General features: G+C 44.9%; 1 protein-coding gene across 3 annotated transcripts in view; it reads right to left on the bottom strand.

The window, feature by feature from the left end:
• Window positions 1-17,892, bottom strand: part of Tbxas1 (thromboxane A synthase 1) — a 188,021-nt gene that overhangs the window by 47,793 nt on the left and 122,336 nt on the right. For all 3 annotated transcript variants that reach the window (XM_008823502.3, XM_017795697.1, XM_029558856.1), the window contains 3 exons: window positions 14,616-14,764; window positions 12,756-12,886; window positions 7,262-7,576 (listed from right to left, as the gene is read on the bottom strand). In XM_008823502.3, coding sequence (XP_008821724.1) covers window positions 7,262-7,576; window positions 12,756-12,886; window positions 14,616-14,764 — 595 coding nt within the window. The remainder of the gene's footprint in view (window positions 1-7,261; window positions 7,577-12,755; window positions 12,887-14,615; window positions 14,765-17,892) is intronic.

Genomic DNA, 17,892 nt, shown 5'->3' with positions numbered 1-17,892 from the left:
GAAGACACATGATGTTGTCTCTCTGCATACATGTATACCCCCCAACACACACACGTGGACATGTCACACGTGTGCAACACACAAAAATGAACATACATAGGATCCATCTGGGGATGGAGTTAAACTTAAGATTACCGTCTGGATAGTCTGGGGTGGGGTCTGAGTAGCTGCATTCCCAGCAGTTTCCATGGGGACTCTGAGTTCTGATGCTGTCTGATGGTAGTGCCCAGGCTGAGGAGCCAAACCCTGAACCTCAAATCCTGCTATCCTCCACTGGGTGGAGTCAGTGTTTATTCTTAATGATGATGAAACCTCTGACATTCTACCCTTGGTTGCTTTTCATGCATAAATTTTAAAAGTTTTAAGATTATTCCAATAATGATGTTGATGGTTACTTTATAGAGTGAGATAAAGTGATGCAGAACCTACTCCATCCTAATATACTTTAGAAGTCCATTAATCTTAAATTAATCCTACAATCCTCTTGCTTCCTTAAATGGTCCTTCGTGATGGGAGGTTAGGGGGTGCTTCTGAGTTAATGTAAAAGCAAAAATGGCACAAAAGACCTTTTTGTATGCTTGTGTGAACTGGGGACCCCTCACATCCAACGTGCACTCACCTTGCTGTTCTTCTCAAGAAGGGAGCTATGTCTGTCCCTGAAACTCCCCCAAGGAGCCGAGCACCCAGCACCCACGTAAAAAACTGAACACAGTGTCATGCACCTGTAAGTCCAGCACTGGGGAGGTGAGACAGGTGGATCCCTGGAGGCTCACTGGCCAGTCAATCTAGCTACATTCAGCGAGAGACTGCATCAAAAAAAAGGGTAGAGAGTGATAGTGGAAGAACCTGACATTAACTTCTGGTCTCTACACTCATGTGTGCACACACATGCAAACATATGTACACAGAAAGAAAAGGAACAGAGACTCAGGCCAGCATGCTTGCTGTGTCACCTCGGGACACTCTCTCCATGCTGTGAGGCAGCAAGAAGACCCTTGCCATCTGCCCAGTGGACTCTGGTACCTTGTCTCTAGAAGTATAGTGAAATGAGCTTCTGTTCCTTACAATTTTCCCATCCTTAAGTATTTTGTTACAGCAACAGAAATGGACTAAGAAAGAAGGTTCTAAATGAAAGAAGAGGCCAGACAAAATTTCTAAGTCAGATGATTTGGAAGAAAATATATGTGGCCTTGAAAGAAGACTGAAGACACGGATTGTATTCTAATTGTAGTGGAACAGAAATCCATTCCCTGGAAGGAAAAAGACAGTTGAAGTCACATCAGTCAAAGCAGGGAATAAGATAAAACATTGCTAGATGGAAGGTATGGGCTAAAAACATGTAGAGATTTTCCCCAATGATGAAGGAAGGCCTTGTACCGACTGGGAATTTTATTTTGCTAACAGCAGAGTTTTTGAACTCTTGATTTTCATGGCTGATATGTCACTCTTTTTTTTTTTTTTTTTTTTTTTTTTTTTTTTGTCTTTTTGAGACAAGGTCTCCCTGTAGCCCCAGCTGTCCTGGAACTCACTATGTAGATCAGGGTGGCCCTGAACTCACAGAGATCGGCCTGCCTCTGCCTCCCGAGTGCTGGGATTAAAGGTGTGCACCACCATGCCTGGCAGATACATCACTTCTTGAATGGTAAAGAATGCACTAAAGCAACCAGCCTGGGCCTCATTGTAACCAGTAGGAAGCATCAAGTGGCCCCATAGAAGCCACAGGATGTATGAGGCAGCTGACCACATCATTTACAAGATTCCACAGGAGCCGGGTGCCCTTGACACTGTTGGGTTCATGCTCTTGATTTGGTGAGTCTGGGCTATTTGGTAGCCAGGGCTACATAGTGAGACCCTACCTCAAAAAAATAACAAGAAAAAAAGTGGAGAGCAATTGAGGAAAACACCCTATTTGATCTTTGCTCTCCAAAGGCATGTGTACACATGTACATGTGTATCCTCATGTGCATGTGCACACACCACATATGTTGAACATGTACATGTAAAACACACACACACACACACAATCCTTGGAGATGGGGCAGCCCCAAGCCTGGTGTCTTGTTCTTCTTAGTCACCTCTGTGTACCTCAGAATTGCTGATCTACCCTCTCTATCTACTCTAGTAAAGAAGAAATAAGCAAGGTGAGGTAGCAGAGGGAGAGACAGAGCCACCACCCTTGCTATAGCTGGGCTGTGTGTTTCCCAGGAGCCCGTGGCTACTACACAAGGCTCAAGCCAGTATCCTACTCAAGGTGGGTGACTGCCACAGAGGGACCCCAGGGCCAATAAGTCAGTTGTGCACAGGAGCTGGGGTGGGAGCTGGAGCCCACGTCCCTGGTCAGGGACTTGGGTCATGGTGATGTGTGCAAAACCTTTTCAATGATTCTCATTTTGTTGCACCTTAGAAGTTCCTTCGAAAAGGTGTTGAGAGAGACTCAGAAAGTTAAGGTTTGGATCTGTTCACAGGCACCAAACCTTGGAGCAGCAGGAGGCTGAGGAAGTACATGGGGAGGATAGGAGGAGATACAGGCTTTAGCTCTCCTGTGTGTGTGGGGGGGAGCTTCCTCAGGCCACAGGTCCATCCGAACTCAGGGAATAGATGGAGACCATTGAATTGGATCTGAAACTGTAGTTTTAACCTGGACCAGATTGGTCTAGATGACTTTTTAACATCTAAAACTACAAGTATTGTGTTTTGAATGGAAAATGCCCCCCAAAAGGCTTATGTGTTTGAACAGTTGGTCCCCAGCTGGTGGCATTGTTTTGGGAGGTTGTGAACCTTTAGGGGGTAGACACTTGCTCAGGGAAGTCAGTCAATAATGGTGGGCCTTGAGATTTTTATAGTCTGGCTCTATTTCCTGTCTGCTCTCTGCTTCCTGGTGACCACTGGCCTCACACTCCTGCCACCATGCCTTCCCTTCTGTGATGGACTGTATGCCCTCTTAAATGATAAGCCCAAATTAACCCTTCCTCTGTTAAGTTGTTTCTTGTTGGAGACAAGGTCTGGATATGTAGCCCAGGCTAGCTTCAAACTCATAGCAATCTTTCTCCCTCATCCTCCCACCTACGGGGATGGTAGATGTGTACCACCATGCTCAGTTACAGAAACTTTTGAGATCTGTCCAAGGTGTCAATGACGAGGGAAGGAGATTCCTCAGGGCATATTTAGGACTAGAGAGATGGCTCACTGGGTAAAGCCCTTGCCATGCAAGAATGAGAATCAATTTCTGACCCCCCAGAACCTATGAAATGCTGAACAGGCACAGTGGCCCACCTATAATTCCAGTGCTCAGAAAGGTGGAGATGAGGGAGAATCGGTGCAAACTGGCTTAGCCAGACTGGCCATCCGGAAACTCTGGGTCCGGTTGAGAAAACTTGCTTCAATGAATAAGATAGAGAGTGATGGAGGAAGATTCCCAACATCAGCCTTAGGACTCCACATGCATGGGAACATGTACTCATACATATGCACACACATGCACAGGAGAAAAAAAGAGCACATTCAATGGAAATAATGGGAATAAAACACCAAATAGCTTCATGTTTGTACATGGCTGAGTTCACAGTGCTCAAAATCTGGGTGACACAACTCCTGAGTTGAGGGGAGAGACTGTGTCTGAGAATGATGAGTGTGCCCAGAGCAAGCAGAGCCAAGAGACAGTGAAAGAGAGAGAGAGACTAGGGACAGTGTTTGAGCTCCCACACCATCCATTCTTAAAGAAAGCCAACCTCTGAAGTTTGCGGGACCGGGGTCAGTAAGCCCTGGAGTCTACCTGAGTGACTTCATGGCTGTTGTTTTTTACTTTATTATTTATTTATTTATATTTTTGTGTGGGGGTGTCGGAGGACAATGTGGGAGTTGTTTTTCTCCTTCAACCGTGTAGTTTCCAGGAGATGAAACTTACATTGTCAGGCTTGGTGGCAGGCACACCCACCTCACCTACTCCCTGGATGACATCTGCTATCACTGCTCACTGAAGTCCCAGCAGACACAGAGCGATATCCACTTTTTAATCATGGGGTGGGGGTGTGGCTTTCCTCACATTCCCAAAGGGCATTGCTGGAGGAGGGATGTTGTGAAGGGAAAAGGAATGAAGACCCCGGATCCAACTATTTGATTGACAATACCAGGACAAGGTCATCCAAACGGCCTGCTCTCTAGATCAAGGTCAGAATACCCTGTGCAAAGGGAGGGTCTGAAGCCCCAGGAGCTGGCATTAACTGGCACTCAAGAAATATTTGTTGAATAGAAACCAGCAGGAAAATTATAACAAGTCATACTTTACATGCAAATTTTCAGGAATATTTTCAGGAAAATATCTAATGTGTGAACATCTAATCTGCATTTCCATGTCCTGACAGATGGCCCCATATTAACAAAGCTCTGATTATAGTAAAAAAATAAATAAAAGAAGAAAGAAATAAAAGGAAAAAAGAAAACCTACAAATATTCATTGAGTGGGTACCATGTAAGCGAGGTACACAAAGCCACGCTCTGTGACTGTCACTTTATTTATTTATTTATTTATTTATTTATTTATTTATTTATTTATTTGTCTTTTTGAGACAGAGTCTCCCTGTAGCCCCAGCTGGCCTGGAACTCACTATATACATCAGGTTGGCCTTGAACTCACAGAGATCTGCCTGCCTCTGCTTCCTGAGTGCTGGGACTAAAGGTGTTTGCCACCACACCTGGCGACTGTCACATTTATTATTTAGAAAAGATGACCTTGAGGTATTCCCATTTGCCAAAGACCACCCCAAATGTTGTACAGAGGAAGACGACCCCCAGGACTTGTATGGGTAGAATAGGGGGTTGTTTCTTGGAAGAGGGATCTGGGCCCTGAGAGTCTATCGCTGTATTCTTAAAATGGAACCAGGGACGAAGTGCATCAGACACTCTGGGCTGTTGATTAAAAATGCAAATTTCCTGGCCCCAGCCCACACTTACAGAGTCAGAACCTCTAAGAGCAGGGTCTTGGAATCTGCATTCCAGTCATCTCCCCAGATAGATGAAAACCTGTATCTGCTACAATCCATTCATATAGGCCCTGGCTTTCTGCATAGCCCTATGGGAGGTGGCCCTTTGGGGAGAGAAGGCCTAGGCTGGGAGGATGAAGGATGCTGAGGTTCTGTGAGCCAGTGTCACTGTCCTTGAGGTCAGAGCCAGTTCATGTCATATTAGAGGTAAGGGCACATCACCAGTGCTGAAGCACTCCTGTGTTGTATAGGTTAATACCCAGACCAGATTCAGGGTGTGGCTAGTGGACCTGGCAGGCTCCCAGGGCTTTGCAGCTCTCTAGATGATACAGCATTCTAGAACTGATTATCTGCAACTTCTAGTGCCCTGGAGGGTTTCATTGCTTAATAGACATAACTTACTGTTTCTCAATTGGCCACTAAACTCTCAAGGTTAAGATCATGACTGCCATCTCCTGTAGCTTTTGTGCCTTCCCCAAGCCTCTGCCCTATCTACTGCATTGCAAGACATCCTTCAGATAGTTCAAAGTCGTCTTCATTTGACCTGCCGTCTGGCTTGAGACTAGGGGCTGACCTTCCATCTGCTGCCTTAGGATGGCACCCTAAGCTTCCCTTGGGAAGCTACCCCCCCACCCAAGTTCTCAGCTTTGGGACTTCAGCACACTGAATCTCAGGGCTGGAGTCAATTGGACATGGATCCATTTGTGTTCCCATCCCCTGACCACAGTAATTGGCCCCTGAGTGGTCAGTGACCTCAGCACTCTGATCAGAGTGACCTTTGTGACTCTTGCTGGGAATTTTCTGCCATAGATCTTATTTGGTGAGGAGCAAGGGAGCGTGTGTTCCCAGGCACTCTGGCAAACTACCTAAGGTTTCCAGAGGACAGTGTGGTTGAGCATGGGGCCAAGAGGAGGAAGAACAGTCAAGAACTGGGACAGAAAAACCCAGACCCAAGAGCATCTTTGAAGTTTAGCTAAAGGTTTGCCTGAAGCCTCATCTGTTCCTGAACTGAGCAGTTTTTTTGTACCCATAAGTACAAATGTACGAGTTAGTTTGTTTTTCCCAAAATCAGTTTGACTCAGAGCTTTGTTACCTGGAGCTAAATATATCTTACAAGACACACCTTCCAGCTCCCCTTACCTTGCTTGCTGTAATGTACCCTATCATCTTTGGCCTGCTCCTCATCCTGCTCCTCAATTTGAACCAAGTATTAAATGACTACCTATAAAGCAGACTGAGACAGGTGGTGGGGTTATCTGGATTCATGGCTTGTTGAGACTCCATGCCCGAAGAATATTGATTAATGGATCAATGTCAGCCTGAAGGAAGCCCTGTCCTGTTCAACATTTTAATCAATGACTTAGATGAAGGGAGACATGCTTAGCAAGTCTCAGATGACACAAGCTGGAGGAACCACTAATATGACAGATGGCAGAATCAAGATTCAAAATTATTTTGACTGACTGGAACAGTAATAAGGATAAATAGAAACTCTTATACCCAGGCTCAAGAGATCAATTATATAAGCAGGGGGGCTGGGAGGCCCAGCTTGGGAGTTGTTATAACAACAAATGACTTGCAGTTGACCATAAACTTATGTGGAACCAAACACCGGGACAGTCAGAACACTTACACAGGTTTCAAATATTGAAAAACTGACTTAGGCCAGAAAGACTGTGCCTCTACTTCCCCAGTAGGACAAAAAGGCGGCATTTTCTGGGAAGCAGTTTTCAGTCCATTGTATAATTTTTTTCTCTAATGCTTCCAATAACAGACTAAGACACATTCTAAAATTGTGAATGAAGGATAAGGAGATCAGAATGTAGCAGACATGATTCCACTGTGGGGATTTTCTGTTTGAAAGCACATACTTTGAAAATGATTCTCTTTCACTGTGTGTATGTCGAGGCAATGCACACACAAGCATCCAGAGTAAAACCACGAGGTGAGAGAAGAGCTCAGCTCTTGGAAGCTCAGACCTTGGAAGTCTGCTATGATCCATCCAGAGGGGCCTTATCTCCATGGAATGCCCAAAATCCAACTGTATTTGGTGCTTGCTGGCCCCATCCTACCTGCCTGCACTGTGGGCCTCCTTTCCCCAGCCAGTCTTCATTCCTTCCTGCTACACCCCACCTGTTCGGTGTTCCTGTGTTCCCTTTCTTGGCTCCCCTCTCCTGCCTTCCTCAGTGAGGCTGCCCACAGTCAGAGCATGGGAGCAGAGGTTTCACAGAATTTGCTGCTATGTGGACATCACATGGACACCCACACCCCATTGTACTCACGTGTTTCTCTATGAAGAAATCCACCTCTCTCAGAAGCCTGTCCTGGCAGTCAGGGTGGGTGGCCAGCAGGTAGGTGACAAAGGAGAGGGTGTTGGTGATGATCTCGTGACCAGCGATGAGGAAGAGGAAAGCCTGGCCTACTATCTCATTCAGGGTCAAAGGCGGGGACATGGCTGTGGGCTGGCGTTCCTGGGGAGGGGCTGCTGTGCACTCAGTAGGGGAGAGGGTTTCTGTGACCAAGTCAAAGTCTTGCACGCCCACGGAGTTCTTGGAGTGCCGGGCATCTAGCACCATTTGAAGGAAGTCTCTCCGCCTCTGAGGACAAGGTTGGAAAAGGCATATTAGAGCTTGGAATGAGGCTTGTTGGAGGACGAAGGGAGGGGAATTGGGTGTGGCTTCTGAGTGGCTCAGTGGTAGCATGCTTTGTTACCAGGTTACCTGAAATGGTGAGAACCTGGAGGCACTCGACTGATCCTCAGCAGTGCAGACAGGCTGATGCTGTCAGTGAAATACAATGCTGTTCTTTTCTTTGCCATTGTGCATAATTTTGGAGTTCAAGGGGATAATTTTCTTAATGTGTATGAGTTTTGCCTGCTTGTATGTAAGTGTACCACATGCATACATTGCCCATGGAGGCCAGAAGAGGGCATCAGATCCTCGGAACTGGAGTTACAGATGGTTGTTAGTCACCATGTGGGTGCTGGGAATCGAACCTGGGTCCTCTGCAAGAGCAGCTAGTGTTCTTAACCACTGAGTCACCTCTCTAGCCCCTCAGTGGGATAATTTTATATATGCTGTATAATGGTCAGAACAGAGCTAGTGGCCTGTCCACCTCTTTCCATTTGTGTGTTAGAGATGTGTGCAATAGGAGCTCTTCAAACTCTTCTTTTGTAGCTGTTTATAAGATTGTAACAAGAGGCTACAGAATATAGTCACCCTTCTGTGCTACAGAACACCAGACCTTAGTTTTCCTAGCCAGCTGGATTCCACACCTGTAATCCAACCACGCTCTATCCTTTCTCCTATCCCCAGTCCTCCCCAATCTCCAGTGACTACCAGATTCTATTTCTGAGATCAGCTTTTTAGCTTCCACATAGGAGAGCAAGCATGCTGGGTTTGTCTTTCTGTGCCTGATGTTGCACTTCATAGAATGTCCTCCAGTTTTTAGCCATGTAGCTGAAAATCAACAGATTCTGCTCTTTTAAAAAAATTAATTACTAATTAATTTTTATGTGCATGAGTGTATTGCCTACAAGTGTGTAAGTGCACCTGTGTTGTGCAGGGCTTGCAGAGGTCAGAAGAGGGCATTGACTTTCTTGGAACTGGAGTTTTGAACAGTTGTTAGTCACCATGTGGACACTGGGAATGGAACCTGGGTCCTCTTCAAGAGCAAACCAGTGCTCTTAACGGTTTACCCATCTCTCCAGCCCCAGATTCCATTCTTTTATATGGTCAAATACTATTCCACTGTGTATATGTACCACAATTCCTTGATATATTCAGGATAAGTCCATTCCCTCTAGGCTGATCAAAAAGGTGTGAGTCACATCTTTATGTGTTAAAAAAATAAAAATAAAAGCAGCCAGGCGTGGTGGCATTGCTCTTAACGGTTTACCCATCTCTCCAGCCCCAGATTCCATTCTTTTATATGGTCAAATACTATTCCACTGTGTATATGTACCACAATTCCTTGATATATTCAGGATAAGTCCATTCCCTCTAGGCTGATCAAAAAGGTGTGAGTCACATCTTTATGTGTTAAAAAAATAAAAATAAAAGCAGCCAGGCGTGGTGGCATACATCTTTAATCCCATAATTTTTTTTGAAGAGCAATACTTTTTAAACATTGAATTTCATAGAACAAAATACATTTTAAAAAGGAGAGCCGGGCATGGTGGTGCATGCCTGTAGTCCCAGCACTTGGGAGGCAGAGGCAGGCAGATCTCTGTGAGTTCAAGGCCTGTGTGGTCTACATAGTGAGTTCTAGGCTAGCTGGGGCTGCAGGGAGACCCTGTCTCAAAAAGACCAAAAAATAAATAAATAAATAAAAAATAAAAGCAAGCGTCAGAGCAATAGACACAATGGGATTTTATTCTGTAAAAACAGTACATGGACAATCTACAGAGCTATGTGCTTCCATCTATGCATGAAAATACTGGCAACATATGAACTCAGTAGTTCCTAGAGAGCTGGAAGAGGGGGAGACCAGGAGACATTTACTACTTATTAGAACCTTCTACACATTTATACTGTTGACTGATTTTCCGATAAGAAAATGCCGTATAGGTTTACATCAGAAAGCAGGAGCCGCTGTTTTCTCTAGCACAGTTGAGGACTTGTGTGGGTTGCCATAAGTTTTCTCACACAGCGGTCAACAGGATGAGGTAAGGGTGCAGGAAGGTGCTGGCTCAAGTGAAGCTTGTCTTCAAAGCCCCCAGATTTAGCAGCCCACTTTCTACACAGCCCCGTTTTCTCCTCTGTAATCTCCAATCTCTTTTGAGTGGTTAAAACCGTTTTACCATTTCCCCCTACCTTCCTTATCAGTAATTTGCATATTCTCTATTTTGACTACCACTAATTCTAACCACAGGAGTATTTACTACCGCTTTAACATTCACAAAGTGCATTCCCCACACGTCCTTTCTTTGAAATGCCCTTTAATGTGATGAATGACAACCAAGATGTTGCTGGGTTCTGAAGTTTATGGGATTAAAACAGCAAGAGGAAAGTATTAGAACCTCCAACAGGAAAATATTATAATTTCAAAGTACTTTCTTAGTTGCGGTGTTTTCTCAATTCATTGGCTTCTGAATTTCTGTTGCATGAATAATCTATGCCACACACATTAGCATGTAATTCCATCTTTTAAATTTGTTGCCATTTCATGTGTGGCTGCTTTTTTCTGCTCTGTGAGATAAACGGCAACCCCAGGGTGCGACCCTCCCTCACCCCCACCTGTGCCAAGTATTGTGCTGAGCACATATTAGACACACAATGGAATATTCTACTGATCAGAATGTAAAGTAACAGATGTCCTTGGGGACGGATGCCTAGGGTTTCAACTGTGTGCTGTTTGGAGCAGGAGACTTTTGCAGCTACGTGGCTTCACAAGTTAGAGACCTTTGAGGGTGTCTGCTGGGACGCTGGCAGGGCTCCCAGCTGAGTGCAGGTGTCCCACACCTTGAGGCTGAGGAGGTGAGGTGTCCACTTCCCTCCAGCCTGCTCCAGCTGTAACAGATGAGGGAATGGCAAAGCCTAGTCCTCCTCCCTGTGCCTTGGCTGTGCTCATGCTGATGTCCAAATTATTTTTCTGCCTGGTGCTACTCTATCTAGGGGGCTGCTGTGCTGTGTGGCAGAACTGGGGTAGGGCAGCACAAGATGGTGTGTGTGTGGGGGGGGTGAGTATCCGAGGCTCCCTGGGCACTAGGACGTGGCCCAGAGAAAAACAGAACACTCTTGGGCCTCATGGTGGCTCCATGTGAAACTCCTCCTCACGGTGAAGCACAGTCCCTGAGGCTTGGTGGTGGCTATGCCAGGGTGGAATAGGGTGGATGACACGGAGCTCACAGCCATGTCCACATCATGTATTTTTCCACAAGCAGCTTGGTGGCTGGCATCCTCTCCTCTTATCCCAGCCCAGCCAGGCTGTTAAAAGGCCTGGCAGAGTCTTGTAGAAATCTGTCTTAACCTCCAGCTAATGAGGTCAGGGGAAAGGGCTGCTCTCTAAGGGCCTATGCACTGGAGAGGAACTTCAGTGCGGATGGAGTTCTTTCGTTCGCAGGGCATCATGGGGGTCATGTGAATGCTGCCCATTTAGAATTGAATCAGGGCTGGTTTACGGTTATATCCAAGAAAAATACGGGCCCTGATAGATGTAGGTGTCTAATCCACCCATCGGCTAGAGCTTAGAAAAATATTTACCTTTTAACATCTGTGCAGCGTTTTTGCTGTGCAAACACACATCTGTTTGATGGAATGTATACAGAGTTCAGATGGTTTTAAAGTGAGTTTTCTTAGTAACTGTATAGCTCTGTCTTGACTCAGGCGGTCCTGGATTTGTGGTTGGGAGGTTTTTCTCAGATCAATTCATTGTTTGAAACAAATAGCTATAGAGTTTACAAAAGGAAAAGCTCTAGGCAATCCCAGTAATTGGATCTTTAATAACCTCTCACCTCTTAGTAAGTCACTCTGAGCAACAGTTTTTAAATTTTCAGCCTGGTTCTACAGCCATCGGGTTTCAGGCTAGGTGTGTGTTTGTGTGCATGCATGCATGTGTGTGTGACAAAGGTCTCCTGGGCAGCCCTTTGCAGCAATGGTGAGGTTTGGAAATGGTACTTTATCTCTTGTAATCCAGGCTTTCACCTTAAGGCAGAGAAACATTGAAAAACAACTGTCCTGTTTCTTAGGGCTTCAGAGTGGGGCCAGGTATACCAGTTGGCCCATTCTTCCCCCACTTTCAAGGGCTTTCAAATATAGCTGATGGTGGTATGGGCCAAGGATGGAGAGTTTGTATACACCTGCCCACACCTTCAGATCCAGACACATTTGCTACACGGTTCTCAGTGTGTGCAGTTGACTAGGATAAGGTTGCTACCCAAGGCTGCTAAGTGCATCGAGCTACTAATTGACTCAGATTTCATTCTAGGTCAGTGCCTTAAGCATCAGCCTCATGAATTCCTCTGAGCTGCAGTCTTTGAGAAAACCCTTTTAAAGCTCCACCTTGCTTAAGTTGGTTAAGGGACAGCCCTTTCAGTTGACTTTTCCTTTTAGGAATTTTCTTTAATGCAGTGAAACCCTAGGTTAACAGCACTGGCACGGATGAGTGTCTCTCATGGGTTGGCTTTTCTTCACATTGAACACACCCATCACTACTCACAGCCCAGTTCAGTCAACAAATATTTACTTATTCCTACTCTGTGCCAAGCAGAGTGCAAACCTGCGAAGAGGAAAGGACATGCCAGGTCTCAGATGGAGCATGCTAAAGAGAGCAGGGGGCCCCAACCACGATTTTTCTAGCAACATTCTCTATCTTGAAAGGGACTTAGGGTTGACTGACAGTTACCTGAACTTCTAATATTTATGCTATTCATGCTATGAAACTCCATCTTGCTGTTTTTCAATAGAAAGACTATGCTCATGAAAATTGCATGAGCCACACTTACTTAGAAAATTGGGGGGAGGGTCCTGCTGCAACCTGCACTTGGGGGGGGATGTCTAGACTAGACAGACAGCTTAGGGGGCCACTTTCATTCTATAACTCACATCAGGGGATACAGGTCTCTACTGCCCTTCCCATCCCTCTTTTCTTTTTCTTGTGGGGATGTTCCTCTACCCTTCTCTTTGCTTTCTGCAGGCCCTGGAAAGCTCTGGATGGAGGATTGCTGAAGGACAGCCTGGCATGATGTGCAGAGTGGGAGGGAGAAGAAAGAAAGGCAAGAATGATGCCAAATTAGGTTCCATTCCATTTCGAGGCTGTGTCTATTAAAATAGTTACCTCTTCTGCTGCTTGCTGGTCCCGTAAGGCAATCACATTCTTAATGAGTTTGTTAAAAAAGCCATTCAGTTCATCTCGATTCTTATTGGGCAGAATCCGGGCCAGTGGGACCATTATGGATGGAAACGATACTTGAAAGAGAAAAACAAAAGTGGCACTGAAAAGGGGGTGGTAATGAACCAGGGCTATTAGACGCCTGTTACTAGGAAGCAAGTGCCAGCCATGAATTAGAGTCACTTGGGAGGCCTGTCCTCCCTACAGACTCAAGTTTCTCAGAGCAAGGTTCAGTCTGACTCCAGCTCTGTGCCATATCCCATTCCCTGCACATAGTAAGTGTTTATTAAATGTCTGTGCAATAGTGAATCCTCACGTCCATCTGCCCCTCCAAAACCAATTTCACACTTAGAAATTCATGTCTCAGATCTTAGAGAGGAGGGCCAAGGTCTTTGAAGTTCTTCAGGACAGAAGAGATGAATGCCTATGTTCCAAGCCTTAGCAAGGGGCAGAAACTCATCTACTTTCTTAACTTTCTGATCATTTGTATTTTTCTTTCTCTGGATAATTGTCCCTACAGTAGTCACCTGAATTTTCCCTGTGACCTGCTGCTGCAGCTATTGACAAGGACACTAGCCCCCTCCACTGTGGGTCCTCTGCCATGTGACATCAGTCCAGGCCCTGGTTGCCATGCCCTTGGGACAGGGTTCCCTGGGTCAGGGACATTTAATCTTTCCAGAAGAGAGATTCTGGGCCCAGGGGGTGAGGCCTTGCTACAGGGGCATGTGGCTCTCTACTCAGGCTCCTTGGCAGACTACCTCTACACAAGCTGGGTTGAATCTGACTGGAGACAGTAGATCCTGCCACTCAGGATTCTTGACCTGTTTAGAAACACAGAGAGCAGGGCTAGTAATAATGGACAACCTGCCAGAGTATCTCATGGTTGAAGGTTGTAGGAGTAGGAACAGCAGACTTGGCCTGTGCAGAGCCCTTGGGCACAAAGGAGGAGGTTGATTGACCCCACATCAGTGCCTATAAGTCCAGCGTGCTGTCCATGGAGGTGACAGGGCCTCCCACTGAAACTGGTGCAGAAATGAGAATAATAGCTGGCTGGTGGCGCTCAGAAGGCTGAGGCAGGGGGATTTCCAATCGGAGGTCAGACAAGGCTCTATAAACAAGACCCTGTTTCAAAAAAGCGAGAAAAGGAAGAAGGAAGGAGGAGGGATGAGAAGGAGGAAGAAAAGGAAAAGATAGAGGAGAGGAAGAGGAGGAGGAGGAAGAAGAGGAAAAGGGAATGAAGAAGCCCGAGAATGACGAAACAGTTATTGCTAGAACAACACCCCAGCACTTCAGAGCAACAAGATACTGGAAGTGGCCAGAGGGCCAAAACGTCCTGTTAAAGACAATGATCTTATTAGCACTAGGCATCCTTCCAGTGAAGGATGATTTTTAGTTTAGGAAATACCAGCTTCCAGTGAAGTCCTTGGAAGAGGATTTTGTGGGGGGGGGACAAAAACATCCTAGAAAATGGAAGGCTTCCAGTCTTGGCTTTGCCTTTCTAAGCCTCAGTTTTCTGATCCTGAAAATGGGTACATGGGTATTTTTCTCATAGGGTGAATGCTAGGACTGACGGAAGCAATGTCCACAAAGTGCTAGGCATGGGTACTGGTGTGATAGAGGCCAGGACCACCTATGTTGGCCCTAGACTGTGACAAGAGAACCCTTGTGGTTTCAGGAAAATAAGGTCTCTGCAAGATAAATCTCAGAAACCCCCAAGGGCCCTTTCCTTGTAGAAGGTGCTGTATGCTGAAAGGTGTCCCATGGGTGGCCTGCTGGTCTCACTGCACTGGGTAGGGCTGTACTTACAGATTAAAGCCAGGAGAGGCCTGGGGATGCAGAATGCAAAGAAGTGTCGGCAGTGTTTTACAAAGGGGTCTTCGGGAGCATTCTGGGAGTCCACGAGGGTGCCAAAGGCCACACTGGCCACTACATCTGTGGTATAACAGCAGTAGCTCCTGTGGAGATGGAAATGTTGGGATTTGAAAGGATGCTGCTTTGGTCTTCCCATAATGCAATCCTCCAGACAAAGCAAGGCTCCCTGGTCTACATGGATGGTTTTAGTCCTGCAGATCTGAGCAAGGAATGGAGAGAAGCATCGAGGATGAGCAGCAATGGCAGCTATGGAGAAGACAGGAAGCCTTAACAGGGAGCTGATGGAAGAGAAGGCCAGGGCAGGGGCATCACCTACTCAGCCTTGAGAACACAATTAAATACCAAGATGCATACTGCACACTTCATGATCCTCCCCATGTAGGGGGGGAAATTGGAGCCTCAGAGCCAAGGGGCTTTACTCACGAGCTGTGGGTGCACAGCCTACCTCAGGCTAGGATCTAATGACTGATCGATATCTGTCATATTGGCACTTATGGATAAGCCTGATTATCTCATTTTATTAACGACCCCTTTTTCCTCCTAGTGGTTTTGCAGTTTTTAAAAGACCAACAAACAAAACAAACAAGGCCCAAAGCTAAAAACAAAGGGCTCATCACACTCATGTAAATAGCAGATGAATATTGGGGCAGGCAGCTGTCATTACTGAAAATATATATTGTCCTTTTCAAACAAACACAAGGAAAAGTGTCTTCCAGTAGCTCCAGAAAATTTAACCCCAGGTAACAACAAGAAGCCTGTCCTTCTAAAAGGCCATTTTAGAAGGCCTTACTCTTTTTTATTTTATTTTATTTTATTTTTATTTTATTTGGTCTTTTTGAGACAGGGTCTCCCTGTAGCCCCACCTGGCCTAGAATTCCCTATGTAGACCAGGCTGGCCTTGAACTCACAGAGATCTGCTTGCCTCTGTTTCCTGAGTGCTGGGATTAAAGGTGTGTGCCACTTTGCATGGCATTATTATTTTATTTTTAAATCTTTAGTGCTGCCGGGCGTGGTGGCGCACGCCTTTAATCCCAGCACCTGGGAGGCAGAGGCAGGCGGATTTCTGTGAGTTCAAGGCCAGCCCAGTCTACAGAGTGAGTTCCAGGACAGCTGGGGCTACAGGGAGACCAAAAAGAAAAAAAAAAAAACTGGAGGGTCAGCGAGATGTCTCTGCAGGTAAAGATGTTTACCCCTCAAGCCTAACAGCCTAAATTTGATCCCTGGAACCCATGTAAACGTGGAAGGAGAGCGCTAACTTCACAAAGTTGTCCTCTGATCTCTATGAGCATGTCCCACCTCCTATGTAGTCTCAAGAAGTTACACGTAGGGTTTAAACATGACCCAGCAATTCCACTCCTAAGGCTGTATAGCCAGGAAAGAGGCATAGTTTAAAGTTTAAAACCTCATTTAATTTTATGTCTTATAGGGCTTATATGGAATACGATATTGTATAATTGTATTAATTCAACTGTAAACCTAAAAATTTACAGCCGATTTTGAAAGAGACACGTCTTAGCTCTGGAAATTGTTATTGAATATGTCAATGCTGTTGTAATGAAATTCCTCTTCTAATTATATGGTTATTAAATAAATAATTAAAAAAATCTTTAGTACTATTATTATTTTGTGTGTATACGCATGGTGGGGAGGGGGCATGTATGTGTCATAATGCACTTGTGGCAGTCAGAGAACAACTTTGAGGAGTCAGTGCCCTCCTTCCACCTTTGTGTGGGTTCTGGGGATTGAACTCAGGTCACCAAGCTTGGGAGGCAAGTACCTTTACAGCTGAACCATTTCTCTGGCCTCTAGAATTCTTTTTAAGATTTATTTATTTTACTTTTTTTTTTTTTTTGTCTTTTTGAGACAGGGTCTCCCTGTAGCCCCAGCTGTCCTGGAACTCACTATGTAGACCAGGCTGGTTTTGAACTCAGAGATCCGCCTGCCTCTGCCTCCCGAGTGCTGGGATTAAAGGCGTGCGCCACCACGTCTGGCGTTATTTTACTTTTTATGTGTATGAGTGTTTTGCCTGATTGTGTAAAGGTGTGCCACATAGGTGCCTGGTGCCTGTAGAGGCCAAAAGAGGACATCACACTCCCTGGAACTAGAGTTGTTAGCTGACATGTGGGTGTTGGGAACCAAACTGGGGTCCTCTGCAAGAGCAGCGAATGCTCTTAATCACTCCGGCCCCTCATTTTGTTTCTGTACGGGAGTTGGCAGATTAAGTTCCTTTTAAGAAAGCTAACAGCTGGGTTATTAATATCCTTCTATAATTACAAAGTCTATTTTTGTCCTTGATGTAGGCACACATTTCGTTCCTCTTCTACATGAATTCTATAGCCACTAACTTATCATTGGGGAATAAATGACATGACTTGATGACTATAAAATTTTGACTGCTTTTATTGAAAACATTTCTACAGTTGATCACAAATTTCCTCACGGTAGTAAAAACTAAACAAGAATAGTGAATACAATTTTATCAGATCCTAATGGTTGAAGATTAAGGGGTTTAAGAATTATTTGCATTGTATAGCTGAGGAGGCTACTTTATCCTCACCTTCTGTGTAATCTGAGAGAATGTGGATAAGGAGGCATTGTCAACAGTTGGGCACATATAGATGCTGCTGTGAATTATGTTATGGTTTTATTAGCAGTGGTACAGTCAGTTGTAGTTGATCTGCTGTCCCCATTCTGAGGCCAAACATGATTTAGCATAGGTTGTTTGGAGAAAAGTCAGTCACTCACATTGCCAGCTGTGTATACGTAACATCACCCTCTCTGCTGCCCACCACTGAGCTGTGGTTTCTATGTATAAATGATCATCTATCTATCTATCTATCTATCTATCTATCTATCTATCTATCCATCCATCTATCTATCTATCTATCTATCTATCTATCTATCTATCTATCTATCTATCTATCTATCTATCTATCTATCTATCTATCTATCTATCTATCTATCTATCTATCTATCTATCTATCTATCTATCTATCTATCTATCTATCTATCTATCTATCTATCTATCTATCTATCTATCTATCTATCTATCTATCTATCTATCTATCTATCTATCTATCTATCTATCTATCTATCTATCTATCTATCTATCTATCTATCTATCTATCTATCTATCTATCTATCTATCTATCTATCTATCTATCGATCATCTATCATCTATCTATCAATCATCTATCTATCTATCTATCTA

This window comes from Nannospalax galili, unplaced genomic scaffold (genome assembly GCF_000622305.1).
Source record: "Nannospalax galili isolate Female #2095 unplaced genomic scaffold, S.galili_v1.0 scaffold307, whole genome shotgun sequence".
Taxonomy (NCBI): domain Eukaryota; kingdom Metazoa; phylum Chordata; class Mammalia; order Rodentia; family Spalacidae; genus Nannospalax; species Nannospalax galili.
Note: the sequence above shows the minus strand (reverse complement) of the source record. Positions and strands in the feature narration are given on the sequence as shown.